Source organism: Accipiter gentilis, chromosome 10 (genome assembly GCF_929443795.1).
Source record: "Accipiter gentilis chromosome 10, bAccGen1.1, whole genome shotgun sequence".
NCBI classification, from domain to species: domain Eukaryota; kingdom Metazoa; phylum Chordata; class Aves; order Accipitriformes; family Accipitridae; genus Astur; species Astur gentilis.
Window position 1 is genome coordinate 40,106,130 of NC_064889.1, and position 24,929 is coordinate 40,131,058.

General features: G+C 53.2%; 2 protein-coding genes across 4 annotated transcripts in view; both read right to left on the reverse strand.

Annotated features, from left to right (window-relative positions):
- Positions 1-13,667, reverse strand: part of RPTOR (regulatory associated protein of MTOR complex 1) — a 200,657-nt gene extending 186,990 nt beyond the window's left edge. Inside the window, exon 1 of the mRNA XM_049813115.1 lies at positions 13,128-13,667. Within this exon, the coding sequence (XP_049669072.1) occupies positions 13,128-13,667 (540 nt within the window). The remainder of the gene's footprint in view (positions 1-13,127) is intronic.
- ENDOV (endonuclease V) lies at positions 13,580-24,871 on the reverse strand. Of its 3 annotated transcripts, none has more exons than XM_049813125.1 (9): positions 24,765-24,871; positions 24,070-24,241; positions 22,762-22,896; positions 22,281-22,320; positions 22,065-22,177; positions 21,887-21,955; positions 21,099-21,227; positions 14,800-14,876; positions 13,580-13,690 (listed from the first exon to the last, which is right to left on the reverse strand). In XM_049813125.1, exons 1-9 carry the CDS (start codon positions 24,818-24,820, stop codon positions 13,660-13,662), a joined length of 822 nt encoding a protein of 273 aa, XP_049669082.1. In that variant the 5' UTR covers positions 24,821-24,871; the 3' UTR covers positions 13,580-13,659. The 3 variants fall into 3 exon arrangements, with proteins under 3 accessions (XP_049669082.1, XP_049669083.1, XP_049669084.1); XM_049813126.1 differs by having other exon boundaries at positions 13,588-13,687; XM_049813127.1 differs by lacking the exon at positions 14,800-14,876 and having other exon boundaries at positions 13,621-13,687.
- Between the last annotated feature and the right edge of the window lie 58 nt (positions 24,872-24,929).

Sequence of the window (24,929 nt, forward strand, 5' to 3'; positions counted from 1 at the left end):
GCCGGTGCGCAGCGGGCAGAGCCCCCAGGAGCAGCGAGGGGGGCTCAGCTCTGAGCCTGGGCAGGGCTGCGTCAGAAAAGCGGTAGAAACGTTGGCACATGCCTACAGAAAACCCTCTTTGTCTTCATTCCACAAAAATTGGAGGTGATGGGGTGGGGGGGGAAGAGGGGCGTACAGGCTGAAGCATCCTCTCCCTCCCTAGCACGGCTCCTGGATGGGGTTCGGAGCGTCGGCACCATCCTTCCCAAGGCCAGGGAGCCCTGCGGCGCTGGGGGCTCGGGCAGCAGCTCCAACCTGCACCTCAGCACCCCAAGCAGCAAGCGTGGGGCCGAGGAGCTCAGCCAGCACCGAGCACCGCTGCGGCTTCTTGCCGAGGCTCCCTGCTGCGGACGGGGCTGCCAAACCCCAGGCCGGGCTCCCCGAAGGACGCGGCTCCGAGCGAGCGACTCGCAGGCGGCATCGGCGAAGCACGGGAGGAAGAAGAGCGCGGGGAGGCAGGCAGCCAAATACCGCGCTTCGGGACAGCAGGCAGGGCTGGGAGGATTTCCCGACTTGAGGAGGGAAGACATCGGTCCCCCCCCCCGCCCCAGGGTCCCCTGCAGCAAGAGGGCAGGGGGAGGAGCGGGGTCCCGGAGCCACAGGGCACCCAGGGCTGCGGGTGCCGCAGCCGGCCAAGCCCTGCCGCTGCTGCGGGAGTACGGGGACCAGCTGGGTCACTGCAGGCAGCTGGACGCGACCCCGGGCACAAAATCAAGGCCGACAGACCGTTCCGGTCACAGGGGTGAGTCACGACTGCGACAGAGCGTCCCTCAAATGCCACTCAGGAGCCTTTGCTGGCAAAGCACCGTCTCCCCGCACCTCCTCGCCGCGGCACTGCCCGGGCATCCTTGCCAGCACAGCTGAGGAAGGGGCTTCCTTGAGCCCCTCCTGCCCCTGGGAAACCCAACCAGAACTGGCCAGGGCCCCGCTGAAGCGGAGCCAGAGATGCCCTGGCTGGTGCCCGTGGGCAGGCACGGATCGCAGCCCCAGCCCGTCCTTCCTGCGCCGCGGGACCGGAGGAACACGAAACCTGTTTAGCGCAGCGAGACAAGCCTCTGGCCAGACATCATCCTTTTCCAGGACCTCGTAGAGACTGTTCCTACAGCAGAAGTAATGAATCTGTAACATGAAAAATCTCCCCCAAGACAACAGCTCCGAGATCCCCGAGCGAGCCAGCCGTGGCTCCTGCCGCAGCCACGGCAGACCTCAGCCAGGCTGCAAAACCTCCCCAAGGTCTCCAAACGCTCAGGCTGCGAGCTCCTGCCAATCTCTGCGCTGCCATAGCCACAGCCGGCACGACCAACTCGGGGATCTCACACCGAACACCCCTGAGCGATGGCCACCCCAGCGGGACAGCAGCCCATCCCCACGGACACCCCCTCCCCGGTACAAAGCTGCCTTTGCCCAAACGGCACTGGAAGAGCAAACACCATTTCACATGCTCAGCCACGGTTAAATTAAGAGCAGCAGCCTGGAGCGGCGGGTGTCTGATGAGCACCAGCCCCTTTGCAGCCTCCTCGCAAAGAAACTGGGTCAGTAGAGGCAAGGGAGAAGAGGAGCGGGGGCTCGCTCTGCTCCCCGGGCCCTGGGGGTCCGACGGGGCTTGCAGCAGGTGAATCAATAAAACAGGCTCCCTTCGGTAACCCAGATTCTGCAGTTTAATTAGGCTCTTGGTGGCTGCAGGATTTATTCAAACCCGTGAGGTGTTCAGGAGCCTTGGTGAGGGGCAGAGAGCCCTGCAGACGTCCTGCAGCACCTCTGCAGCCCCTGGACCCCGCAGCAGCTTTGGACACATGAGCCCAGAGCACTTCTATGGGATGCACCAGCAAGCTCCAAGGCACGGCCCCCCCTCAAGCCCCCCCAGCCCTCCAGTCCTGCACATCTCACTCGCTCCCACCGCACCAGTACCCCCCTTAAACCAGAGCCCCCTCGGTCACAAGAGCGGTGAAAAGCCCCGACGCTGCCACTCGCCATCTTTGCAAGACCCGGCAGAGCCTCCTCCAGCAATGCAGGGACGAGGCGGCGGCAAGCACGGACCCTGGCAGGGTGAGGCTGTGGGGACACACACACCCGTGGGGAGGTTTTGCTGCACGAGCATCACGATGTTCCCACGTGCCGGCACGTGCAGAGAGCTGGGACCACCCCGGTCACAGACCCCGAGCCCGCTGCCTCCGTCCTGCTGGGAGGCAGATCGGGCTGTCCCTGCGCCGCAGCCCAGCTGATGGAGCTGGGGAGATGCCTAGTGGGTAAACACCAGGAAAGGGCAGTGCTGTTGTCCTACGGTAATGGGTTAGCAGCAGCACTCGGTACAGCTCGGGAGGGAAATCGTTTTGAGCAGCAGAAGGGAGGAAGCCGTGATCCCGGCAGCTCCGAGTGCGTGGCTGGCGGAGGCGGGATGGGCAAGGACAGAGCGGGGAGGTCGGGGAGGGCTGTTTGCATGGGATGATTGAAATGGGGACACACCGGCACTGCTCACCAAACGGATCGTCTCCGGCAGCTTGGGCTCTGGGAATACCTTGTGTACTGGGGCCTGGCTCAGCTGCCAGTGGCACGGCAGGCGGACGGCTCCCACCGGGTAACCTGCCCCATCCCCATCCTACGTGGACCTACCAGATTGCTGGTGGTCCAAATCCTGCATACACCTACCCCAGGGCCCCAAAGAGATCTAGATTCACCTCCCAGCCATTAGCCCATTTCTGTGCAGCCCTTCAATTAGTTAAATGACGTATTTACCCTTCAGTCCTGTTGGCTGAAGACAATTAAGTCTCCTTGTCCCCTGACTCACAATATTGGCACACTCGGCTCAGCAGGGTCTCTGCAGAGGGATGAGCTGCAGGCGGCCCCCAGGCCCGGTGGAAGGATCAATCCTTTACAGCAGCAGCTCCCTGCCAGCCCTGCTGCATCCCACCCCGAGGGTTAGTTTTAAAGCAATTTTGGAAGAATCCTGATAATTCTGGATCTTTCCAAGCTGCTGCCTCCCCGGCTGCCAGCTGCAGGAGGAAAATTCTGCTCTCCAGGGCGTCCTGCAAACATCCCCCCTCTTACACATCACTTTTGGCCGTGTATGTCACAACCTCACTGGTGCCACAACCTGCAGGACTGGGACCCCCCCACGGCTGCAGCAGACATATTTGTCCGCTTTAAGCGGCACTTTGCATCTCTCTGCTAAAAGTTTCAGAGCAAAGTTTGCTTTTTGCACCCCACAGCTCTCTCTGAAGCAACCCTTCCCCAGCCAGGGCTGACACCAGGCATCCCCCAGCAGCAGGGAGACCCCATCGCACCCGCACTGAGGGCACAGAGCTGCTGAGAAACCTGCGCTGCCCCCTCTCCCCCCATCTTGCCTTCTCAGAATATTTTTGCAACCTTTTCCTGGGCTCCTCCTCCTGTGATTTTCCCAGCTGCTGTTGAACGCCACCTTGACAGAGCTGAGCTGATTTCCTCCATCCCTTCCATCCATCCCTGATGGATTACAGAGGAGCTGGGATCTCAGCAGGAGCTCAGACTCCACCGAGGAGTTGGGGGGGGGGGGGGGGGTGCTCCTCTGGCTGGGGAGCCCAGGAGGGATCCCAGCCCCGTCCCAGGGGTGCAGAGGGGAATAGCAACCGATTTCCCACCAGAGGGTCCCTGACTAAGCACCGCTCCACCCTGGGAGAGGCTGCCGGTGAGCACAGAGCAGAAGGAAGCATCTATCTTCCAAAGCTGATTAAAAATAGATGCAGCACCTCACTAATTATGCCATGTAATTAGCATTTGTTTTCTGCTTAGCGGAAATCTGCGGGGAGCGAAGCTGAGCTGGACCCCAAGTATCTTCTTTGCCCTGGCTTGGGCACAGGAGGCTCATCCCATGGAGGGATGGGCTGCAGCAGGGTCACAGCCCATCCTGTGCTGCCCCAGCACACCCAGCCCAGGGCAGTGTGGGTCCCCATGCCACCCAGGGCTGGGGGTACTGGGGGGGGTGGGGCACAGCCCGGGGGTCCCCATGCACCCTCTCCCACACTTAGCTCCCTGTCAGCCCATCCGCACCCAGGCTGTAAGCAACAGATGACGAGATCCACGGCGATGCTGGAAACGGGGTCAGTGATAGCCTGCAGCAGATTTTAACATTTATTATCCTGGCGAGGCTCTTGTGCAAGTCAGAGATGCCATAGGGCAGCTCCATGCCAGCGGCCGCCCCCGGCCCGGCTGGCTGAAAGCAAAGGAGGGATGCAAAGGCCTGGATCACCCTGCAATCCCCTCCTGCCAGGGAGGAGAGATCCAAGTCTCCATCGCACCACTCAGTGCTTATGAAAGCCAGAGACCTGCAGCCTCCCCCCTCAGATACCCCCACACCCTCCTGCCCACCCGGCCCCTCACCCCCATACCCCGACAGGGTGGTCAAACACCCAAGGGGACACAGCTATGCTGATTTATTCCCTCCCGAAAGGGAAGCAGGACCCCAACTCCCCAGCAGAGCCCAGAGCCCCCAGCTCACACCAGCCTTTATTATCCAGCCCCCCCCCAGCACCATCCTATGCACAGAGACTGGGTTGGTTTCTTGCACCGATGTTAGATTTGGGACGGGTTGTGCTTCACAATTGGCAATGCTTTCTGCTCCTTTCTTCTCCCTCCCCAGATCCATCACCCATATGTGTGTGTCGTTAATATTCATGAGCTCCGTGGAGGCATCCAGGGCTGGGAGAGGAGTCCCCAGCACCAGCATCCCCGGCACAGCACTGCCTGCTCGTACCCAGCCCCGGGAGCCAGCTCTTGCAGCTCATCCTGGGGGTGCTGAGCTGCCAGATCCCCAGGGATGGCTGGGGCTGCCTGGCTCATCTCCGGGCTCCCTCCGACAGCAGGAGAGCTCTCCAGAGCCAGATGTGCCCACAGCCCCTCTACACAATGCTTGGCCACCCCAGCTGCAAGTCCTCAGCCCTGATGCTGCAGCCTCGACCCTTCCTTAGCCCCATCCACCTCGCAGAGCTGTCACACACCCCATATCTAGGACCCTTCCCAAGGGCTGGACTGGGGGCACTGTTCCCCACACACTCCCGCTGCAGCTCTGCCCTCTTTTACCCAACTGCTTGTGTGATTTAGGGAGCAGCTTTCGCATCCTCTGCCGCTTCCCTTGCTCCAGGCGCTGCAACCACACACTCCAAGCGCAGCTTGGCAGATCCTGGGGTAGGAGGCAGGAGAACAGCAAGTGGCACGGTGGAGGGAAGCTCTTTTCAGCAAAACGAAATTTATCCACCTCCAGTTGGAAGGAGAGAGGAGGCTCCGGCCAGCTGCAGGGACGGTTTCGCAGACCAGCCTGACCATGGGGCTTCGAGCCCCGGTGCCCACCCCCGGGCTACGGAGGGGGACTCGGTTCAGCGGGAGCACCAGGAGAGGCTGTGGTGTTATCCTCAGGGGACTGGGATTTCCCTGGCCCTGATGCTGCCCCACAGGTGGGGTAGAGCCCAGCCACTGCCAGCGCTGCCCTGTCCCACCGCCTGCCCCTTCCCCGCCTGCCCCTGAAGCTGTAGCGGCCTCAGTGGTGTCAGTCACAAGCAATAACCACGTCAAATTAATTGGATACCAGTTTACTGCAAACAAAGAGAAACCAGGTGACATTTACCTAGCAAACTAATTGATATCCAAGTAATTTGTTGGAGTAACCTTGTTATACGCCAGCTGGATTTCCCAAACCCTCCCAATCGGACTCATTACAAACAAGGTATGTCTGTTAATCAGAGAGCTTTAATCACATTGCTGCCCACCATAGTTTTGAGCAAGTTAAGGCTACCAGATTTATCACAGGCTTTCAGATCCTAAACACTCTCTTAAGAATTTGTTTGATATTTTATTAGCAGGCAATAATGCTCTTCGTGAAGAAGACGGACTTTTCTCTTTCAAGCGATGACACAGGAGCAAAGCTGGCTCACAACACCACCGCTCCTCCCTTTCATCTCCTTCCCGCGCCTGTCATCGCAGGCATGTAGCCCTCCCTCCAGACATGCCACTGGCCTGGTTAATCACATCCTCCTAATCAGCACACAAACGGGAGACGTTTCCACACAAGAGGAACAGCTCCCGTCAAAACATCAGCCAGGAGATGCTCGTCCCCCCAGCAGAGCCACCTACGTCAGGCAGGGCGCGAGGCAGGAGTCCCTGCGTTCACCAGGGGCCTCCCATGCACAAGGTTCTCAGGAGTGCTCAATAAATATAACATTAAAAAAAAAAAAATCAATGCACTAGCTCATAAGCACCAGCAGCAGAGTGTGAACAGCTGGGGGTTTGCAGGCTGAGGTACAACAAGCCAAGCAGCGAGTCCAAGAAAAGCAAGAAAAAGCACGTTCCTAAGGAAACATTCTGCATCAAGCCCTTGCGTTGGGAACTAAACCAAGAATTAATTACAGGCTGATTTTACAGCCTTTATTTTTTGTTTTTAAAGCTGATCAGGCCTCCAGAACGGGGACAGAGGCACTCTGAGCACGCCCTTGTTGAAGGAAGCCGGCACGTGCGGGGCCCTGCAGAGCATCCATGTGCAGGGCCCCGGGGGGCTGCGCCCCCAGGAGAGCAGCCAGCCCCACTTCACCTTCTGTTTCACCACCCCATCCTCCTCCTTGAGCCCAGGTGCTGCAGGAAGAGGCTCACTGCCCTGCCTCCTCAGCACCGATGGCTCTTTGGCCCCCGATAAATCCAGCCAGTAGCCCAGGAGATGGGATGGGCACCTTCTCGCGTGCCCCAGCCCCTCTCACTCTCCTGTGCGGGGCAGCCGGTGGTCCCGAGCCCAGTACAGCCGCCTGCTGCTTGGGTCGATCTGCCCGGGCAAGGCTCTACCTCTGCCCACCGAGGCTCACAGCCCCCGTCAGCCAGCTCCCCTCCACGCAGGCAGGTACTGTTGGCCCTGGGTCTAGAAGAGCAGGTGCCACAAAGAAATCAGGTCTTCACTCTCATCTGCCCAAGAGCTCACGCATCCCCTGCCTCCCACCCTCACCTTCCAGGCTTCCCCCTCCCCAGTCACCTCTCGGGGTGGGGGGACGCGGCCCCTGCCCCCAGAAAGGAGAGATCTGCGTGCGCACTGCAGATCTGCTGTCTTTTTTTGGGCTGAGCCCTGTACAAGCTGCTCCATCACCCTAATGACACAGCTCATAATTATCTCATTTGCTATTAATTTGGATGTCAAGAGAAATTCCACTCATTTGCTTTTTATTAATATGGCCTTAAAATAAAGCCAAGGGGCTGGCAGGACTCTGGTAAGAGGCATCTGCCTCAGTATTAGAGAGGATCAACTGAGACCAACAAAGGGAAGAGTGGTTGGGGTGGAGAACTATTGATAGGACAAAAGGAGACAACCGCAAGGGACAGCGATGCTTCCCAGCCTCACCAGTGCCCTCTGCACACACAGGCACTGTCTTGTAGCACCAACCGTTGCATCCAAGGCACAAGACGCTTCTGGATGCCCTGACGGGGCTCAGCTGTCCCCGAGAGGACCGACACCAAAAATGCCTGTTTGCAGCCAGACATTGGGGCCCAAAGCTGGGGAACAGCCTCCCTGCTCTGAGCAGAGCAGAAGGGACAGAGCCAACGGCACACAGCTGCCCCAACCAGTTCAATGCAAGCCGAACGCACTGGGAACACGGGAGGGGAAGCTCAGCTGCTTGTGGGTGCATGCTGCGCCCAGATGATGGCTTGATGCTACCAGTCTACAGATGGACTTGGTTTGGGGAAGCACGAGGGAAACAGCCCCTCCTAAATCTACCTGAGTAGCACGAGTCAAAAGGGAAGAGGAATGAGAATTAGGGGCAGGGAGGTGGGAAATCCCAACAAAACCACTTTCCCCTGTCCTCAGCAAGAACGTCCCAAAATACAAACCTTCACCAGTCACCAGAGCTCAGTCTTTGCAATACAAACTGCACAGGCAACATCTAGCCTACCACAAGCTCCAGACACGGAGGTGGGAATTCATCTCACCCAGCTTTAGACATCTGTGACTGAGTTGCTCATCTAGAATCCCTCAATAATCAGAGAAGAAACAGACTTGCATCCTAAAGCATCTTCTTTCCCTTATCAAGGGACCCCAGATAAGCAGCGCATGTGCAGAGAACTTCCTTTCCAACCTCTAGGTATCCACAAAAAATGTAGGGGAAGCAGATCTGGAGAATCTCTAGCAGAACAAATTATTCAGCATTTGACTGGCACAAATCTTCCATCTCCTTTCACATCCTCAGAGGACAAACAAAGCTGTAAAACAAGTGGCCGTAAGAGCTCTCAGGAGGCGGGTGAGAAGCTCCTATCTGGAAGGGTGGCACCAATACCAGGTTCAGAAGGGGAATGGGTTTGTTTCCTTATGTCAGCTCAGGTTTGCATGGAGACGCTCTTAAGCGGCCTTTGATCTGCCTCTGACCGCGTGCAGGGCTGAGCCTGACCTGCAGTAGCCAAGCTCTTGCAGTAAGGAGGCTCCACATGGGGCAGCTCAGGTTTAATTAAGCCAGCACAGGCTGTGTCTGTTGATGAGCCTAAGGCATGACAGCCAGAAAGGGCTCTCCAACATGTGCATCTCAGCAGGATGAGTGACTCCCTCCAGCCTCCCCACCAGTGAAGCCAAGAAATGGTTCCTGCTTTAATTACCAGCTTCCTGGAGGAAGGAGCTGGCTGCGGGGCAGCGACTGGGGAGCCCGGGGGGGACACGCAGCCCTCTCCTCACTGTTGTGGCTCAGAAAGCCACCCGGCCACGTGCCCCGCACGCAGATGCCGTGCATGGGAGGCTGCACAGGCCAGGCAGATCCAAGCATTCCCAAGAACAGGCAGTTCTTTAAAGCTTTCCTCCTCACACATCCCCTCCCAGCAGCGTGTTCTCACGCAGGGGAGGTATTAGGCACGCTCCACACCCCCAACACGACTCCAGCAGGAATCATTTTGCAGAGCTGTCTGGGTGCCACATCTCTTATGGAAAGCACAGCAGGGAGTCAGGAAATCCAAACCCACACAGCATTATCCCAACAGTGCAGGCTATGGAGCAGCCACCCAGAGCAGAGTGGGAGGATGCTAGTGCTACAGCCCAGCCCCACCTGGCAGCACCAGCTGAATGATAAGGCAGCAGAGGTGGCAGATTAGTTTAATCAAAGGTAGTCAGCCTCAATCCATCCTGCAGGCACACTGCAGAGGGGCAAGGATTGTGCTACAGTACACTATTTCACTGTAGTGAGAAGCTGAAGAACTATCTTAGCAATCCTTTCTTTTTTACAGAGCCCCTACCACAGCCACAAGAGAGGATTCGATCTTCTCCCTTCATCTCTCCATCTTCCTCCCCTTTGGTTTGTGCACCAGCAGCACTGAGGAGTTACCAAGCCATGAGACCCGTTCAGAGACTCCTGAACAATCACAGATAGAAACATTAAAGAGGAAAGTATCCTTGGTGATAACAAAAGGGAAGGCTTTCTAACAAGTCAGCAGTAAGTTGTTGGGAACCAGAGAACAAATATTAACACCCGGAAAAACTAATTTCCAGTAAACCGAGAGTTAAAAAGAAAGAGATGTGCCTAAGTTTACTTAGGAAGGACACTCAGGCACTAGTCTCCGAGTTTCCATTAAGAGGAGGTTTCATGCATTACAAAGCGATTTTCCCTTCCCTAGTTTATAAGCCAATTAGATAAAGACCAAGTTAATCCCTTATTGTGTTCAGAGAGCCACAAGTAGACACCAAACACAGAGATTAGTCCGTTTGTTTAACCGCCTCCCCAGGTTTTGGCAGCTGAGAGAGCATCACGCAGTATAAATACTAAACCCAAGCAGAACAGAGCCCTCAGCTCCACTGGGGCTGCAAGGTCTCACCAGCAAGGCAACACCCCTCCTCCATCTGAACCCTATAAAGGTGACTTTCATCCAAAATCATCTGATCTCAGGAGTCTACCTGCACTCAGAATAAGAAGAGTGCAGAAACACGTCAGTTCACGCAGAGGGAAGCAGCGGCAGTGATGCCGGGGGAAACAGTGCATAGCAATATTGTTATCTTTTCTTTTTTTTTATGTTAGCTTTTTTCCCACTTCACCCCTCTGGGCAGAGGCATTTCACCTGCAGCGAGGCAGGCTGCAGCATACAGCTCAAGACAGCAGCGTTACCAGACCCAGCTCTCTCGCAGGGTGAATGCACAGGCCTTACATGTACCAAAAAGCCCAGAGCCCAGCAGAAGACAACCCCCAGCTGTAGACCCAGAACAGCACGAGCCTCACATTCCCATTCAGAAAATGGGCTCAACATAGCCCAGCTCACATCTTTTCCTGCAGAACTTCTACCGACCACCACACCCCAACCCTCTCATGGTCAAACACCAAGCAGAAGCACACCAAAACACCAATATATCAGAAGAGCTTAAAACCGCAGACACTCACCCACTTCAGCTGCACAGCCAGGTCAGGAGGAGCTACAGACCCATCTGCTGAGGAAACCCCTTTCCTAGCAGGGCAATGCCCAGAGCATGAGCTGCTCTGCTCCCTGACAGACCCCTCCTCTGGCACAGCTGAACCAAACGAGGTGCTTCAGGACCACCGAGATACATTTGCAGCAGGACCGGTGTAACCCAAAATTTGAGATGAGCCTGGGCTGGTCCTGTGGCACCCCAGCACAGGCTGGCTGCTCCCTGGGCCAAGGTAACCAGCAAAAAAAAAGAATGAATTTCTCTGGTGTTCTGCCCGTAAGATCTAAGAAACAGCTGTCCCCTGCCCACAGCATGTCATTTGTGCCTAAATTTGTGACAGGCTTTAGAAGACTCTGTCCCCGTGGTTTAGTGAAGTTGCTGCTTCATGTGTGGTTGGAATGAGAAATGGATGAACCATTTGCTGCTGACAGCAGTCCCATGGCTCCTGGGAACAGCTGGGAAAGGTCCCGGACCCACTCCTCCCAGTAAGAACTTACTAGTTAATAACCCTGCCCCTACAATTTAGGGGGGTCCTGCAAGGCTCACCCCCAGTCCAATAGTTTTGGCAGAAAGGGAACAGAGGGTGTTTGTGCTCAGAGCTGAAGGCACCCACCCATGTGCTGAGGCAGGGAGCACAGGAGGTGGTTTTAGGGGGTGTGGGGGTTCCCACCCCAGCAGACCTTCCTTTGCAGACAGCTCTGCACAGCAAGCCCCTCCTCGTTAAGCCAGATTTGAGTTTCCTGTTGCAGGGGGAGTGGGTCACTGCTGCTAATTACAAGATTAATTCTCCTCCCTCACAAGGGTGTCCAGGCTGCGGCAGCTCTCTCTGCCATCCACTCCAGCTGTGGGTCATTACCAGGGTCCCCTCCCCACCACACCTGGGAGTTGGGAAGCGGCATTTTGGCTGGGCTAGCAGAGCAGCTGGCCTGGCCACCTGCAAGGCCTTGAGCTCCCACTGCTCTCTGGACGGCTCTGGGTGTCTTCATAGTGGATGAGGGAAGCGGCAGCAGCGGGGAAGGTTGTTCCCACGGCATTTGGATGTTTCACTGGTTTCTCAAGCTGGCAGTCAGCACAGTTGTGGGGTTGCTTTTTAGGAGGCTCCACTTCCACGCTGTTCCGTCAAGACAGGGGACAGGGCAGCATCTGAAGAGGTGCTGTGGCCATGGCATTGGGAGCGAGGCGAGAAGGCTGCCCTAGCATTCCCTCGGCCAGGGAGGGCTGCCCACCAGCCTCCTGCAGCCCTGTCCCCTGCCAAAGCCAACATCAGACGCAAAACCAAACACTTCCTCTTCCCCTGGCCTGCCAGGCAGCCCCTCTGATCCCACACACATCACCGCGATCAAAGGAGCACGCTTTCACTGCGACGTTTTTTCCCTTCCCGGTCCCTGTCCACCCACATAACAAACTCCCATGTGAAAACAGCTTTCAGGCTTCCCAGGAGATGGCAGGCTCCTTGATGGGGTTTGAAAACTGCAGCTGCTTCTGGCTTTGTCTTTTAAAACACATCAATCAGCAAGGTTTTTTTGGGAAGCACCCTGTCAGCACCTGTCCCCCTCAACACTCCCAAGGACCAGCCCAACAAAGCTCCCCAAACGGGCCCTGAGGGAGCCAAGTTTGTTGCTTCCTCCCTTTTTCCCACCTGGGTTTCAGGGTGTAGCGCTGAAGGAGGAACCACCCCAGACTCCAGATCTAACAGATGTAGCACAGACATGTGAAAGGGGCTGAATGTCCTCTATACCCAAAGCAGCACCAGGACCGAGATGGTGGCAAGAGCAACAACAGCTGTAAGATAAATTTATGCAAAAGTGCTTGGCAGCATTTAAAACAGACCACAAGAGTCGTGACCCTGAGCACCCCTCTCCAATACCAGGAAAACATCCTTTTTTCCTCTTCAGGCTGGAATCTTACAGAGCCATGTTTTTTTAAATCAACACGCCAGAGTTTTGGCTGTGTTCGAGAACTCGCGCATCTGCTCCAATTTTCTTCGGAAATGGTCACGAATAACCTGCCAAATACAAGGAGGAACCCACACCTTTGCAGGAAAAGCTTTAGCCCTGCAAACTGGACAAGACTCACTGTATTGATTCAGGGATAGAAACGGATTGTTCTGTGCTCTGCTGCTAAAGCAAAGCTTCAGACGTGGCTTAACTGATGGGTGTTGGTCCAAGCATACTGGGCACAGAGAGCTTCCTCCTGACCTGGCACGAGTGCTCCCAGTCCACTCAGACTGCAAAAACTCAAGCCTGGGATCTGGCCATCCTGACCAATTTGTGTATTAGGAAGGACCTCCCTCCCCATTCTCCTTGGTGGGAAATTCTCCTTTCCCCTAAGATGATCTTTCCTTTAGGAAGAGCTGGTCTGCACCATGAGCCCCCTGCCTCAGTCACTGGACAGAGGGCGACAGTAACACCCAGCAAGTCTGGGTACCATAATGCCCTTCCATCTGAATCGTTCTTCAGCAGCAATGCAGAGCAAGTTCCCATCAAGACCAGCAACACCAGAGCACCATGTACCCCAGCACAGATAACGACCAGCACACAGCCACCAAGGTCTGGTCACTGCTGCATGGCACCAAGGCAGCAGCCATGCAGAAGCCACTGACACCAAACAGACAGAAAGCTTCTCAGGTACTGGAGCTCAGACCTCCAAGCCTCTTCCAAAATCCACAGCAGACTGTTGGCTCCATCCCCTCCCTCGTGAGTCACACGCCCACCTGAAACACAGCGTCCTCTGCCCGTCTGTCAGGACCAGCCGGAGCTGCATACTGGCCTTCTGTTCCCCGGAGATGTGCAAAGTGAATGTGAAAGTACAGGCTGCAGGGACTAGGTGGAAGCTGTTCCAAAAATGACGAGAACGGAAGTCTCTGTGCCACAGAGGCGTGGTGGAGCCAAAGGCCAGCTCTGGAACTAAGTCCCTCAGCATCTCTTTGTATATCACCTCCCGCAATTGCCCAGGTACTCAGGGAAGTTGTTGCAAACTTAACAAATGTACATTTGCTTACACAAATATTTTTACAATGCTTAAAAATCAACCCTGAGAAATATGCTCTAAACATTATCTTAGAACAGAAGCCGGTCTGCCTGCCCACCGGAACCACACGCAGTGGCTGGCCTTGTCCTGACTGACACAGCCTGGCACTGCTCTCCCCTGGGGTGGCACTCGGCTGTTGCACTCGACAGAACCACAGTCTTGCTGGAGGAGAGGATCCAGTGAAGAGGAGCTCTGCAGTTTCTTCTGGCATCAGACTAATCATCCAGTTCAGCCTCCTCTTTTCTGCTAGGAACAAAAACAAGGAAGGGTCACAGACTTAAAAAGTAGAAACCAAGAAGACCAAATAACTATGTCACTTGGTTAATAAGGGGCTCAGATACATGGGTTTTGAGATATATGGCCATAAATGGAATGAGTTTGTTTTTTCTGTTGCACAGACCTCCAAACTAGCTGGCCTTTGCGTAAGCTTCAGCATCTGCCATGGCAGGAAGGTGTTAGAGGTGTTAAGAGATGAAGCTCCAGCACAAACGGGACACCCAGCCTCGCACTGCACAGGGCTACACCCATGGCCTGGCCACGCTGTGCAACTGCCACTACAAGAGCAGCGAAAGCCCCTTCTTTTGCTTCTGGCTACATGACTCAAAGAATAGAGGAGCTGAGCTGAGCATGACCAGTTGCACCATCCAAGTGTCCTAAGGAATCCACAAGAGGTACCTCAGTCAGCGTTAAGTAATCCCTCACTATTACCACTGGCTACCCTCACTCGTTCTGGTCCATCAGGACCCTCAGAGCAGAGTGGGCTTTGAGTCCTGACACATTTCATTCATTCATCCCCAAGCAGCTCTTCAGGCAGCGCTATCTGGTGTCTGTACAGCCCGGTACTGGTGTGGGTCTGAGGGAATCCAACAACAAACTCTCGTGAACCATGCTGAAGAGGCAGCGTAGCCCCAACAGAAGGAACTCCTGTGCCTCAGTTGACTTGCTATGGATTTACACAGATAAACAGAGCAGCCGCTAGCCTACATTATGTAAGAGTGGGGGAGTCTGACCCTCCCCTTGCTTTCTGGGGGCAGAAACCAGCTCCCTGCAGGATATTTCTGTTCACCCTCATGTCACACCTGTGGGCGTTAGTGCTTTGCTTATTGCAGGTGCCGGAAACAGACCAAATCCCCAACGACCTTCCCCAGCCTAGGACACGGTGCTCTGCAGAAGAAACGTGTGAAGTAGCATGGCTACAATCACCAGAAATCACCTTTTATGGAGGCAGCATACGTCCTGATGTCACTTGAGCTCACCTTGTTACCCCATCTGTCCCTTTAATGCCATTACTGAAGATCATTACATGAGCAGATCCCCTTTGGAGAGGCAGTTGCTTGGACTGCCCACACACCTACCTCTCTGGCTCAGAAGAGATGACCTCCAGTGGTGAACACAGCTGTGTCCGAATATACTCCCTCGATCTAATATCAGCCTGGAATTAAGGAGGAAAATGAGTGAAAATGGATTGATCAGCCTGCTTGGTGCTTCCCCTTTGTTATCTCAGTATGTCCCTGCACACCCTGATGTCAGTACATCACAAATAGCTCTTGTATGACTGTGTTGCAAAGAAGAAACTGCATGTTTCTTCCCTTGTTTGGTTTCTGTGCCTCACTGCAAGCTGCTTGGGAGAATGAAGACTTAAAATGAAGAAACAGAAGGTCCTGGACCAAACAGACTTACTGGAGTACAGTCCATTTCAGAAGCAGAAATGACATTGGCTGAACCCTTGCTGTTTGCCCCTTTACTTCTCATAGGAGTAAGGAGATGAGACATTGGGCACAGATAGCTCCTGCCAGCCAGTGCCTAAGGTCTGCTCAGCCCTGACCTACCCCAAGCACGGCAGGATGAACTGCCAAAGTAGGACCCAGACTGGCCTTCCTCAGCAAATCCCAGCTGCAGCTGAGTGCAACCAGCCTTCACCAAGGGCCCCTACGAGACCCAGAGGATGAACTAGCACAGGCTTCCAAGCACACACTGTGTGCAGTGAGCCTTCTTGCAGCAAGCACTGACCCAGCTGGAATCCCTCATCTTCCACCTACACTGAATGGCTGCTCATCATCATCCAGGGATGTGACAGGCCAGCAAGGATTTCCAGAGGCTTAGTAAGTAGCAGTGTTCACTGGCAAAAGGAGAGCTGCTGAGGTGATGGACTGCTTTTCCATTGTGCCTTATCTCTACACCAGAACTGCAACTCTTCTTTGATGAACCCTGGCAGCAGAGCCAGACTGGAAGAGACTTGGGAGTCTGAGAGTGCTCTAGTGCTTTCATCCTTAAAGCTGACCCAAATGACTTCTTCCACATATAGACACCTCCAAATGCAATGCAGAAAAGTGTAATGAGCAGCTAAGCTCCTTCACAGGCCTTCCCCAGCAATAGCTCATCACTGTCTGATGAGAAATGGAATAGACTTGTTAGAAACTTCAGGGCAGGGTAAGTCTTCCTTCCTTCAAGAGCAGATATTCCAAAAAGTAAACCAGCTCTCCCCTTGAACCAACGGAAGTTGCTCCACCACCCTCACTCTGTAAAGGGATCGCACGCAGGTCTCTGTAGTGCTGAGGAGTTCCTGTGCATCAGCAAAACGCTCAGAGATAAAGGTCCCCAAAACAAATTACTCCCCTTCAACCCAGGACCCTGCCCACCCTTCTATTTATTGAGATCTTCTTCATCCCTTTTGCTCAGAGCTAGCAAAATCCTTCAGCCTGTACTGATATACAGAAGCAGTATGTCCCCTGACCCCCAGAAAGCTGCTGGGAGTGCCAAAACTATATGGATGTGAAGGCAGATCTCTGCAGCATTGCAAGGCAATTTAGCATGAGACAGTGGCTCATAGATCCCTTCTCAGAAGGTGGGGAACTACTGGAGCATTTTATTGACTTGTCCCAGAGCAGCAGAATGCCCCATGGACTCTCCTGCAACAATCTTCACTGTATACTCAGTGAAACAGAAGCTGTGTCCCAGGACTATGCTGAGAGGGATTCCCACTGGCATTGCAAGCAGGTATAGGCTGCAGCCTTCAGGCTCACAGCACTCCAAGATCATTCATGGTCTTTATAGCTGTGATGCTCCCAAAGGATTAGCTCTTCTGGTCACTCATCAGCTGAGAAATGGGACTCTGCCCTCCACAGGAAACTATAAATTGAGAGGTGGAACAGGGCTATGGAGAGGGCTGTAAAGTTTGGGAATATGGCAATCCAGCAGGCGAGTTCTCAACAGGACATGGGATGAAAAGAGAGAAGCTGGCATTGCCCATTCTTGTACCCGTCCCTTTCCTTCCTCTGTTCCAGCAGTTGTATGATGCAGCAACAGATGGAGAAGCACACCACTCGTCTGCTGCATATCCTTTTCCCTAGGCAAGAGCTTGGCTCATCCTGCCTATGTGCCTGATGGGCTGGCTGTGTGATGGTAATTATGCAGCTAAAGCAGGTAAAAACATCCACTAAAAGCAAACAGAGACAAGACATAAGCACATCCTTGGCTCTATCGCTTCTTGGCAGCAGTTGCAAGGCAAGTGACTGACACACCTTTTACACTGTCCTACCTCATGAATCCAAAGGCAAAGCTGCCATGGAAGACAACACCAGGACGTATGCATGCCCTGGGCTCTGCTTTCCAGTACCAAAATCAAAAGGAGTAATGTTGAGAGTCTACCAAATTCATGGGTTACTGCCCTCCTCATCTGAAACTGAGCTTGGAGCCATCACCAAACCTCATCAAACCCATACTCATGCAAATGTCCAGTTCCTCCCTTCCTCTTCTGATATACTCTCCTGTGACATGAGCCCTCCTGAGCTCACCAGGAAAATGAGATTGGTGTGTCTTACCAGCAATGCAGGATAGTACGTGGTCAGAGTGGGGCAAGAACACCAATGGAAATCCCAAGAGCTGCAAGAAAGTGTTGCTGGACATTTACTGGATGTTCTTGTCCTCCAGAAGTATTATTGTTCAGCTTTCCAATGCTGCACCATACTAGCAGAAGACTCTTAGATGCTATCACAAGCACGCAGATCCTGGGCTCTTGGACAACTTCGAGAATTGGCAGTTGATTTTTACATTCCCTCAAAGTTTCTTTTTTAGAAACTTCCTTTCTCAAAAACACTGCTACGCCATGACATTTTAGAACAGCTGCTGTGCCCCACCTCAAAGGCAGAGTGTCTCTCTCCGCTTAAAAAAGCAGTATGTGAACTTCCCAGCTGGAAAAGCTTCACAGCATATGATGATCATGCTAATAAAGTGGGTTAACGCATCCCCAGTGGCTGTCCTTGAAGCATTTGCTACTCTCATCACTGTTCTACTTCTGAAGTATCTCTCCCACACCTCAAGAAGCTCCCCACCACCCCTCCATCCCTGCCACTCCTAGTCAGACCTCTCAGGTGGAGGCTCTGCCTGCTTACTGCTGGAAATGCAGCTCCACAACTGCTTAATGATTCTGCAAGCTTGAGAATGAAAAAGTTATGTAAGGGGTGGTTTGTTTGGGAGATTTTTTTCCTTTCTCTCTGTAATTGGACAGTTTCGTAACTGAACTGACAAATAACTTTGATCACTCTTCAGGATAAGAGATTACGTGATGTATTTTATAACAAGGGAAGGAGGTTGTTCAATAGAGTCCCTACTGGGAGACCAAGGCAGCAAGAGTCACATATGCAAACTATTTTCCTGGGGGAAAAAAAGCCCAGCCACCTTCTGCTGATAACATAAGCTAATGCTTGATTAGGTGGCAAGTTACTAGCCAGTCCTCACTCCTAACACAGTGCTGAGAGACAGCTTAACCCAGCGTATTAACCAAGAGGCTAATCAATAAGATGGATAACTGTCCTGTAATAATCCTCACAGATTGTTTCTATTTTCAGCAGGGACTAGTGCTGGCATTAGGGTCTGGAATTGTTGCTTTGCCTATTTTGTGAGGGGCAGTGGTGATCCCTGTGCACCCAGCAAGCTTGCAGTGAGGGATACCTCTGAAGGGAGTTAAGAGTTTCAGGATATCAGTTACTGATTTCCCTGCTGCGCAGCAGGAGCTACTCACACAGAGGAGAGGGATGACGGCTTATTTCTCAGTTCTCCTAAGGGCAAGTGTTTAATATTTCACATGAAGTGACCTGCAGAAATTCACAGCCCTGGGCAGGCCTACTTCTGTCCTTCTTGGTGGGCTGGAGCAACATCAGGCTGTCCCATCAGCCACATCCTGAGCCAGCAGGAACCACTGGGCAAGATGCCAGCTGGAGCTAAAAGGATCATCAAGTGAGCTGGAGGCTGGTGTGCAGCCAACCAGGAACCTGAAACAGCGAGAGCAGAAGAATCAGTCCCAGTGCAATCCTTGTCAGCTGGAGAGTGTTAAAAGCTTCTGTTTCCCTGCTGTGCGTGGGGATCCTGGGTCTGAGCAGGCTTGGAGCGTGGGCAAACACTGGAGAGGGGTTCTGACCTCTGCCAGAAGTAGGCAAGGGCAGTTGCTCTCAGGAGGGCTTGGTATTGTTCCAGGGCCACTCAGTTTGAATGCTTTGCTTATTATTCTGGGATGACAGTTCCTGCCTACCTCAATCACTGTCTGGGTAGCTCCAAATGACCAACCCTCTGCAGAAGAGCCTCAAAATCTCACAAACTGGCTGGGTAGAGAGATCACGCCCATGCAAGTAAATTCTCCCGGATTGGCCTTGCGCTTAAACATGGAATAAGGACTAAGTGAGATGTAAATACTGATTGTAGGTGATAATGAACTTCCCCCTGCTTTCTCTGAAAGATCACTTCTCTCACCTGCATCACAGCCACAGTTCCTTTGGCAGCATGACCACATTGTGGGCTGAATGCAAATCAAACTGTTTCTGATCACTGCCTAGATAGTGTTGCATGCCCAAGCACAACATACCCTATACAGACCTGCCAGCTGTACTTCTAGGAAAATAGGTTTAAGTTCCCACAACAGTTACATAGCACTACCCATGCTGCAGCATAGTACTGCCTTCATACAAGCCATAAACACAGCCTCAAGAAGGCATGGGCAGCTGAGCTTTCTTAAGAGCATTATAATTCTAGGGCTACCAGAACTTACAAACTAGGAGCTAATGATCCAGAAGTCTTTCAAGGCACTGGGAAAGCCATAACCACATCACCCATCAGGTCTGCAAGCTTGTCCTGGGGACATGCCATAGCAAAAAGGGCAAGGAAGTCATCCACAGCAGGACTCCCCACAGCCTTCCACCTCCTAACTCCAGCTTTAGGTGCTCAAGAGCTGAGGCTTCCAGCACTGCCTTGTGTCAAGATCTGTGGAAGTCACCACACAGAGGAACTGTGACAGGGAGAAGTCCCATAGAAAGGTTTAAGTGTCCTCATCTCCTGCCATTCCTCTACCTCTACAGTAAACACACTCCTTTTTGGATTTTTAATCTCTCTGTAAGGAAAGTGACAACAATTCATTCCATCACCTTAAATAAAGGTCGTAGTTAGAGAACTGGAAGAGTCTTAGAGCATAGACAGAAACTGGAGATAGCTGGAAATGAAATGAGGGTGATGAAAAGCTCCAAGTCACCTTCTTGTTTCCAAAGGGAATGCTTTTCCCCTTTCCTCTGAACATGCCGAACTGCAGAGCTAGCTCAGAGCTCTGCGGAGGCATCTGTCCCTTGCTGGAAGAGATTACATAAGAAGATCTATCAGCCTACTCCCGTCTGGCAGGTAGTGGTTTATGAGATCAGAAACTCCAGTTCTGGTATGGACACTTCAAGGTTTGTTTTGCTCCAAGGCGTTAGGTTTTTGTCTGGTTTATAACTATAGACTCGAGACTCTGTTTTCAGAAAACACTGCAGTACCAATGAGAAGCTCCTGTGTGCAGAGACTGCGTAACAGCCCTCAGCAGGATCACCTTAGCTGCTCTGAGGAGCTGCAGAGCAAAGGTAGCCAGACACCTGACAAGAACGGCGGTGTAGCAATGCGAACGGCATGTTCCAGGGCAACGTTACAAACACAGACATCTGAATGGGCCCTGCTCCCTGGGCAGTCGCTGGGTCTGGCCTGCCTGAGCCACTAACAACAGGGTGACCCTGAGAGGAAGGAAACACTTGTCAGCCTAGAAGTCCCAGAGGCTTTATACTTCTCCAGATCCTTTCCTCAAGGCCTGCTGTGATTTAATTAGTCTGAAGCTGAGCCTTGGTGGCAGCTGCTGTTCACTGACAGTGATCCAGTGCTGTCACCTACTGGCTGGCTGCCGCCCCAGAGCCTGCAGCTCCTTGCGGAGTGCAGTAGCAGGAAAAAGCCCAGAGGAGCAGCACTGCAGTCTGTGCTAGGCTCAGAGTGCCCAGGAAAACTGCATTTCCAGCTCCTCTGTATTAACATCAGCATCACAGAAGTTGCCTGCAGAGTGGAACCAAGAAGTCAGTCACGCTGGGTCTGCATAAGGGCTTTGTGTGCTTCCAGGCACTGTATCACAAGAACAAGCAAGGAAGAAGGAAGGATCAGTTAGCTACCACATAAACACCACCACAACAGGCTGGGGAGAACAGGCCAGCAAGAAGGGTGCCAGCTGCAGAACTGTCAGTTGCAGACGGGTGGCAAAGCGAGGCTCTGAAACATTGCCATAGGCTTAGCATCCACAGTTCCCCTCTGCTGCCTGCTTGCCTGCTTCCCTACTCCAGGCCTGCCTTCCCCTTCCTCAGCTCCCCTGCTTTTGTACCTGACGGATGGGCTCCGGGATCCGGTACCTGCAGCAGGACTTGACTAGGCGCACAGCTGTCTCCAGGCACACCCTGTGACCCACAGAGATATAAAGCGGCTTAGAGCTGTTGTTGTAGCTACGCAGGACCTGTGCATTCAGAAACAAGAAAGATCAAATACTTAAGAGGCTTATTTTAACAAATACAGAGTGGCAGATGAATTATAAGCTAGCCAGTTGCCTTCAGAAGGTGGGATGGTGGCTCTGCATTTGGCAATTCCCAGCCTTCTTGAACCTCTTCTACCTCCCAGTATCTCCTCATAGGGACTGTTTGGACCCCTGTGGCCCTTCCCCATATGCCTCATGCTGCTGTGGGAAACAGACAGAGACTTGCTAATGCAGGCTATGTTGAAATAACACCAGATGCAGGAAGTTTCTTACATCTGCCCATTTCCTGTGCAGCACCCTTCTGAGTCAGAGGCTCCCGTACTGCATTCTGGTAAGCTGCTACAGAATTGGCACTTCTCCTTAACTGTGGTTCACAAACAGGGGTGCTGGAGCATGGCATCTCAGATGCCATAGCCATGGATGTGAATATATCCAACACCTGAAGTATCAATTCTTTCTACAAATGTCTGAGCCCACAGAAAGGGGAAAGCAGTGTTACTGATCACCTGTTCACACTGTGTTTTCCTGAACTAATATCACCGAGACAGTCCCACTAGAGAGACACCATGCTCTAGTGCTCCCAGCTACACAAAGCTGGAAGACTCGATGGCCAAGCAAATAGGAAACTTCCCGCAGCTTACCATGCCCAGGACTCTCCCTGACGTGCCAATCAGTGGGAACGTATCTCCTTCCCTCTGCAGGGAACGAATCTAGGGATAAACACACACAAGGTCAGTTGGTTAGGAAGTAGTTGTATGTGGCTGTCCCAATTCTCTTGGGATATTGAAGAGTGGAAATAAATTCCCAGCCTGGCCTAACCTGCTCTCTGTGCAGCTCATTCCTGACCAAGCCATCCACCTGCAGGAGGTTCTTGGCCACTCCAATGCATGGTAGATCCGTCAGGACTCCGAGGTGACAGGCCACACCAAATCCTGCCAACAACGAGTCACTGTAACTGCAGAACACCAGAGAACAGGAATCTCAAGCAGCAGCACAGGGACCCTGGAGAGCACTGTTTCTCCAGTAAAGTCCTACCTCTGGGATGGAGCAGGCCATTCCCATCTACAAGAAGTACCTGAAAAAGCCAAAAAAGAAATGTTACTTCCTATGCGCTGAGAGACACTCGAACAGGCAAACAGTGACGCTGGCACCGTGAGGAAGGAGAAGTCTATCTCAGTCCTTTTACTTTTCTCTATAAGGGTCTTCCTGCGGTGCTGTCTACACCTGACTCTTTATGATCACCAGCATGAGCTCTTAGTGGCTGGCAGCACTCTTCACTGGTGCTGCACACAGAATGGGACTCCCATTATCAAGAGAGGCCTGGCTGTTCTTAGCTTAGCATCTCTCATCCCTAAGGAAAGGGCAATAGATGCTTCACTACAACTCTGACACCACACTTTCCACCTGCCAGTGGAAAACAGCCAGACAGCGTGGTCTCAGGAGTGGGTAGAACACCTTTCAGCAGTACTCCGCACCCTCATGACATCTCAACTCAGGACAAAGAAATATGCCATACCTGAGGTTTGAGCTTGGGCTCCTCCTGCTGAAGTCTCTGAACAGCTTCCACCAGGAAAGGGACCTCTCGGAAGGCTAAGAATCCTGCCACGTACGGGGCACTCACAGCCACCATCCGGCAATCCTCGTACAGCACCTGGGAGCAGTGGGACAGTGCAGAGACAAAGACCTCCAGGACTTTGCTGGTTAGTTCCTGACTGTTTCAGAGGCATCTCCTCTGGTTTATGTCCCCTACTCTCATCTTTTTTAAAATAATCTGCTTCTGGATCTCTCCTACAAAGCTAAGGCCATTGGGTTGTGTCATTCTGTCACTCAATTAGAGAAGGGGATGGATAATGAACTGCTGACAGAAGGCAGCTGGACATCACCTACCATACCCTGCTTGAGAGTCAAGTCCTTGAAACAAAATCGGGGCAGCTATTCAAATAGACAGTGGGGGACCTCTAAGTTCACCCAGTCAGAACATTATCAAAGGGTGTCTGTCTCTATACAGGGATAAGCCAAAAGAAATCGTGTAAGACAGGCCAAAAAAAGCGTTCACACAGGGCAAGTCAAGAATCAAGGCAGGATTTGAGATTCAGTTCATAAAAATCCCAGCAGCCAGTATCAAACTTTATTTTTCTGCTTGTTCTAGGTTTTATAGTTAAAGATAATTTTTATATCATTTTGAAAGCTGGGAAAGAGGCCAAAAATCTTTATTAATTCAAGTAAAATGACTGGGGGGTATAGGATTCACGGCGGTTTTGAGAAGGCTTTTATGTATTACATCCCGTATTATTAGTTGATTCCCAGCAAGAACTCACAAACAAGACATCTGCTGTTTGAGTGCTACAAATACTTTAATTTCCTCTGTTGATCGGCACTGATTTTGTCTCCTTCTGGGTAGTGGCTGAGACAGATTATTTTTTATATACACGTAAAGCAATTAGAGACTTCTGTGGCTGACCATGGACTACGCCTCATCACAGTATTTTTCTGATTTACCAACTAACTTGAATGCATACTAAACATCTCTCTCAACGCCTTTTAAGTTCCCAGTAATCTTACAAACCTCTCACAATTAGGAGTAGTTTGCATCACATCTTCCTAAACTTCTGACTAAATCCTTACACTTTTTTTTTCCTGTTTATCTTTCTTGCAAAGCGTACAGCTGGAGACTTTGTTGAACATACATGTGATAACGTACTGATGTCCTGTGAGACAGAGGCAGAGTAGATAATGGCCTTTACGTAAGTTTTCTGTTAAAACCCTTGCGTTCTTGCACACCCGGACACAACCCTAGGGAGTGAAGTTGTTCACTTGCCGTTACCTCAAGAGCTGGGTAGCTGAGAACGACCAGGGAAGCGCAAGCACTGGTGTCATCTCCTTTGATATAAGATAAATCCACACCTCCCACTCTTTCCAGTCCTGCAAAACTTGAATCTTTCTGCCACTCCTCGGTGTCCTCCTCAACCACGTTGGCTTTTAACTGGGCCTGCTCTCTAGAGAAAGACCACACAGCTGCAGTCAAAAGGGTGACCCTTCCTCCTTGGCTCCAGGCCTCATCCTGCACCGAGGCCCTGCTCCATCCCGGTCACCACAAACCGAACCGCGCTCAGGCTGTGCCCCTGCAGGCCCAGGAGGAGCCCACCGACCCAGCTGCGGGGGCAGAGCACCGGCGGGAGGGGGGGTGGGGGGGAGCTCTTCTCGAGGGACCCCATAGCTTGTGGGGACGCAGAAACCCCTCTGCTTTCTCCAGAAAGGGGAGCCGGGGGATTCACCTCCCCTCACTCTGTGTTTGTCCCACGTTAGGCCCGGGGGTGAAGGGGATCCCCGGCAAGGGGACCCCGCCGCGGCTGGCCCGCTAGCGAGCGGGAGAGAAGGGGTGAAGCCCGCCGGGCCTACCACCCCGCCATACCAGGCCCGGCCGAGCACGGTTGCCATGGCTACCTCACGGCCAGCCCGCCCCCCCCCCCACCCTACAGAGCCCCTCCCGCGCATGCGCAGGGCGCGCCGCGCCGTTACCGTTCCCAACGGCGGAGGGTGGCGTCCGGCGGCGGCTCCGCTGCGCGCCCCGACATGGCGCCGCGCCGGAAGGCCGCGTCAGTGCCCGTCACCGCCAACCGCCGCCGGGAAGGCGGGCGGAGAGAGAAGAAAACGGGAGGAGCCGCGGGAGCGAGAAGGAGCTTT

What these genes read in the sequence shown, in the direction of transcription:
- ENDOV (XM_049813125.1), bottom strand. Translation starts at nt 24,820, where the DNA reads ATGTCGGGGCGCGCAGCGGAGCCGCCGCCGGACGCCACCCTCCGCCGT. An exon ending in TCCCGGAGCCCATCCGTCAG is followed by an intron (nt 14,877 to 21,098) that starts GTACAAAAGCAG and finishes CCTTAATTCCAG; the next exon opens with GCTGATATTAGATCGAGGGA. An exon ending in ATCTCTTCTGAGCCAGAGAG is followed by an intron (nt 13,691 to 14,799) that starts GTAGGTGTGTGG and finishes TTTTGTTCCTAG; the next exon opens with CAGAAAAGAGGAGGCTGAAC.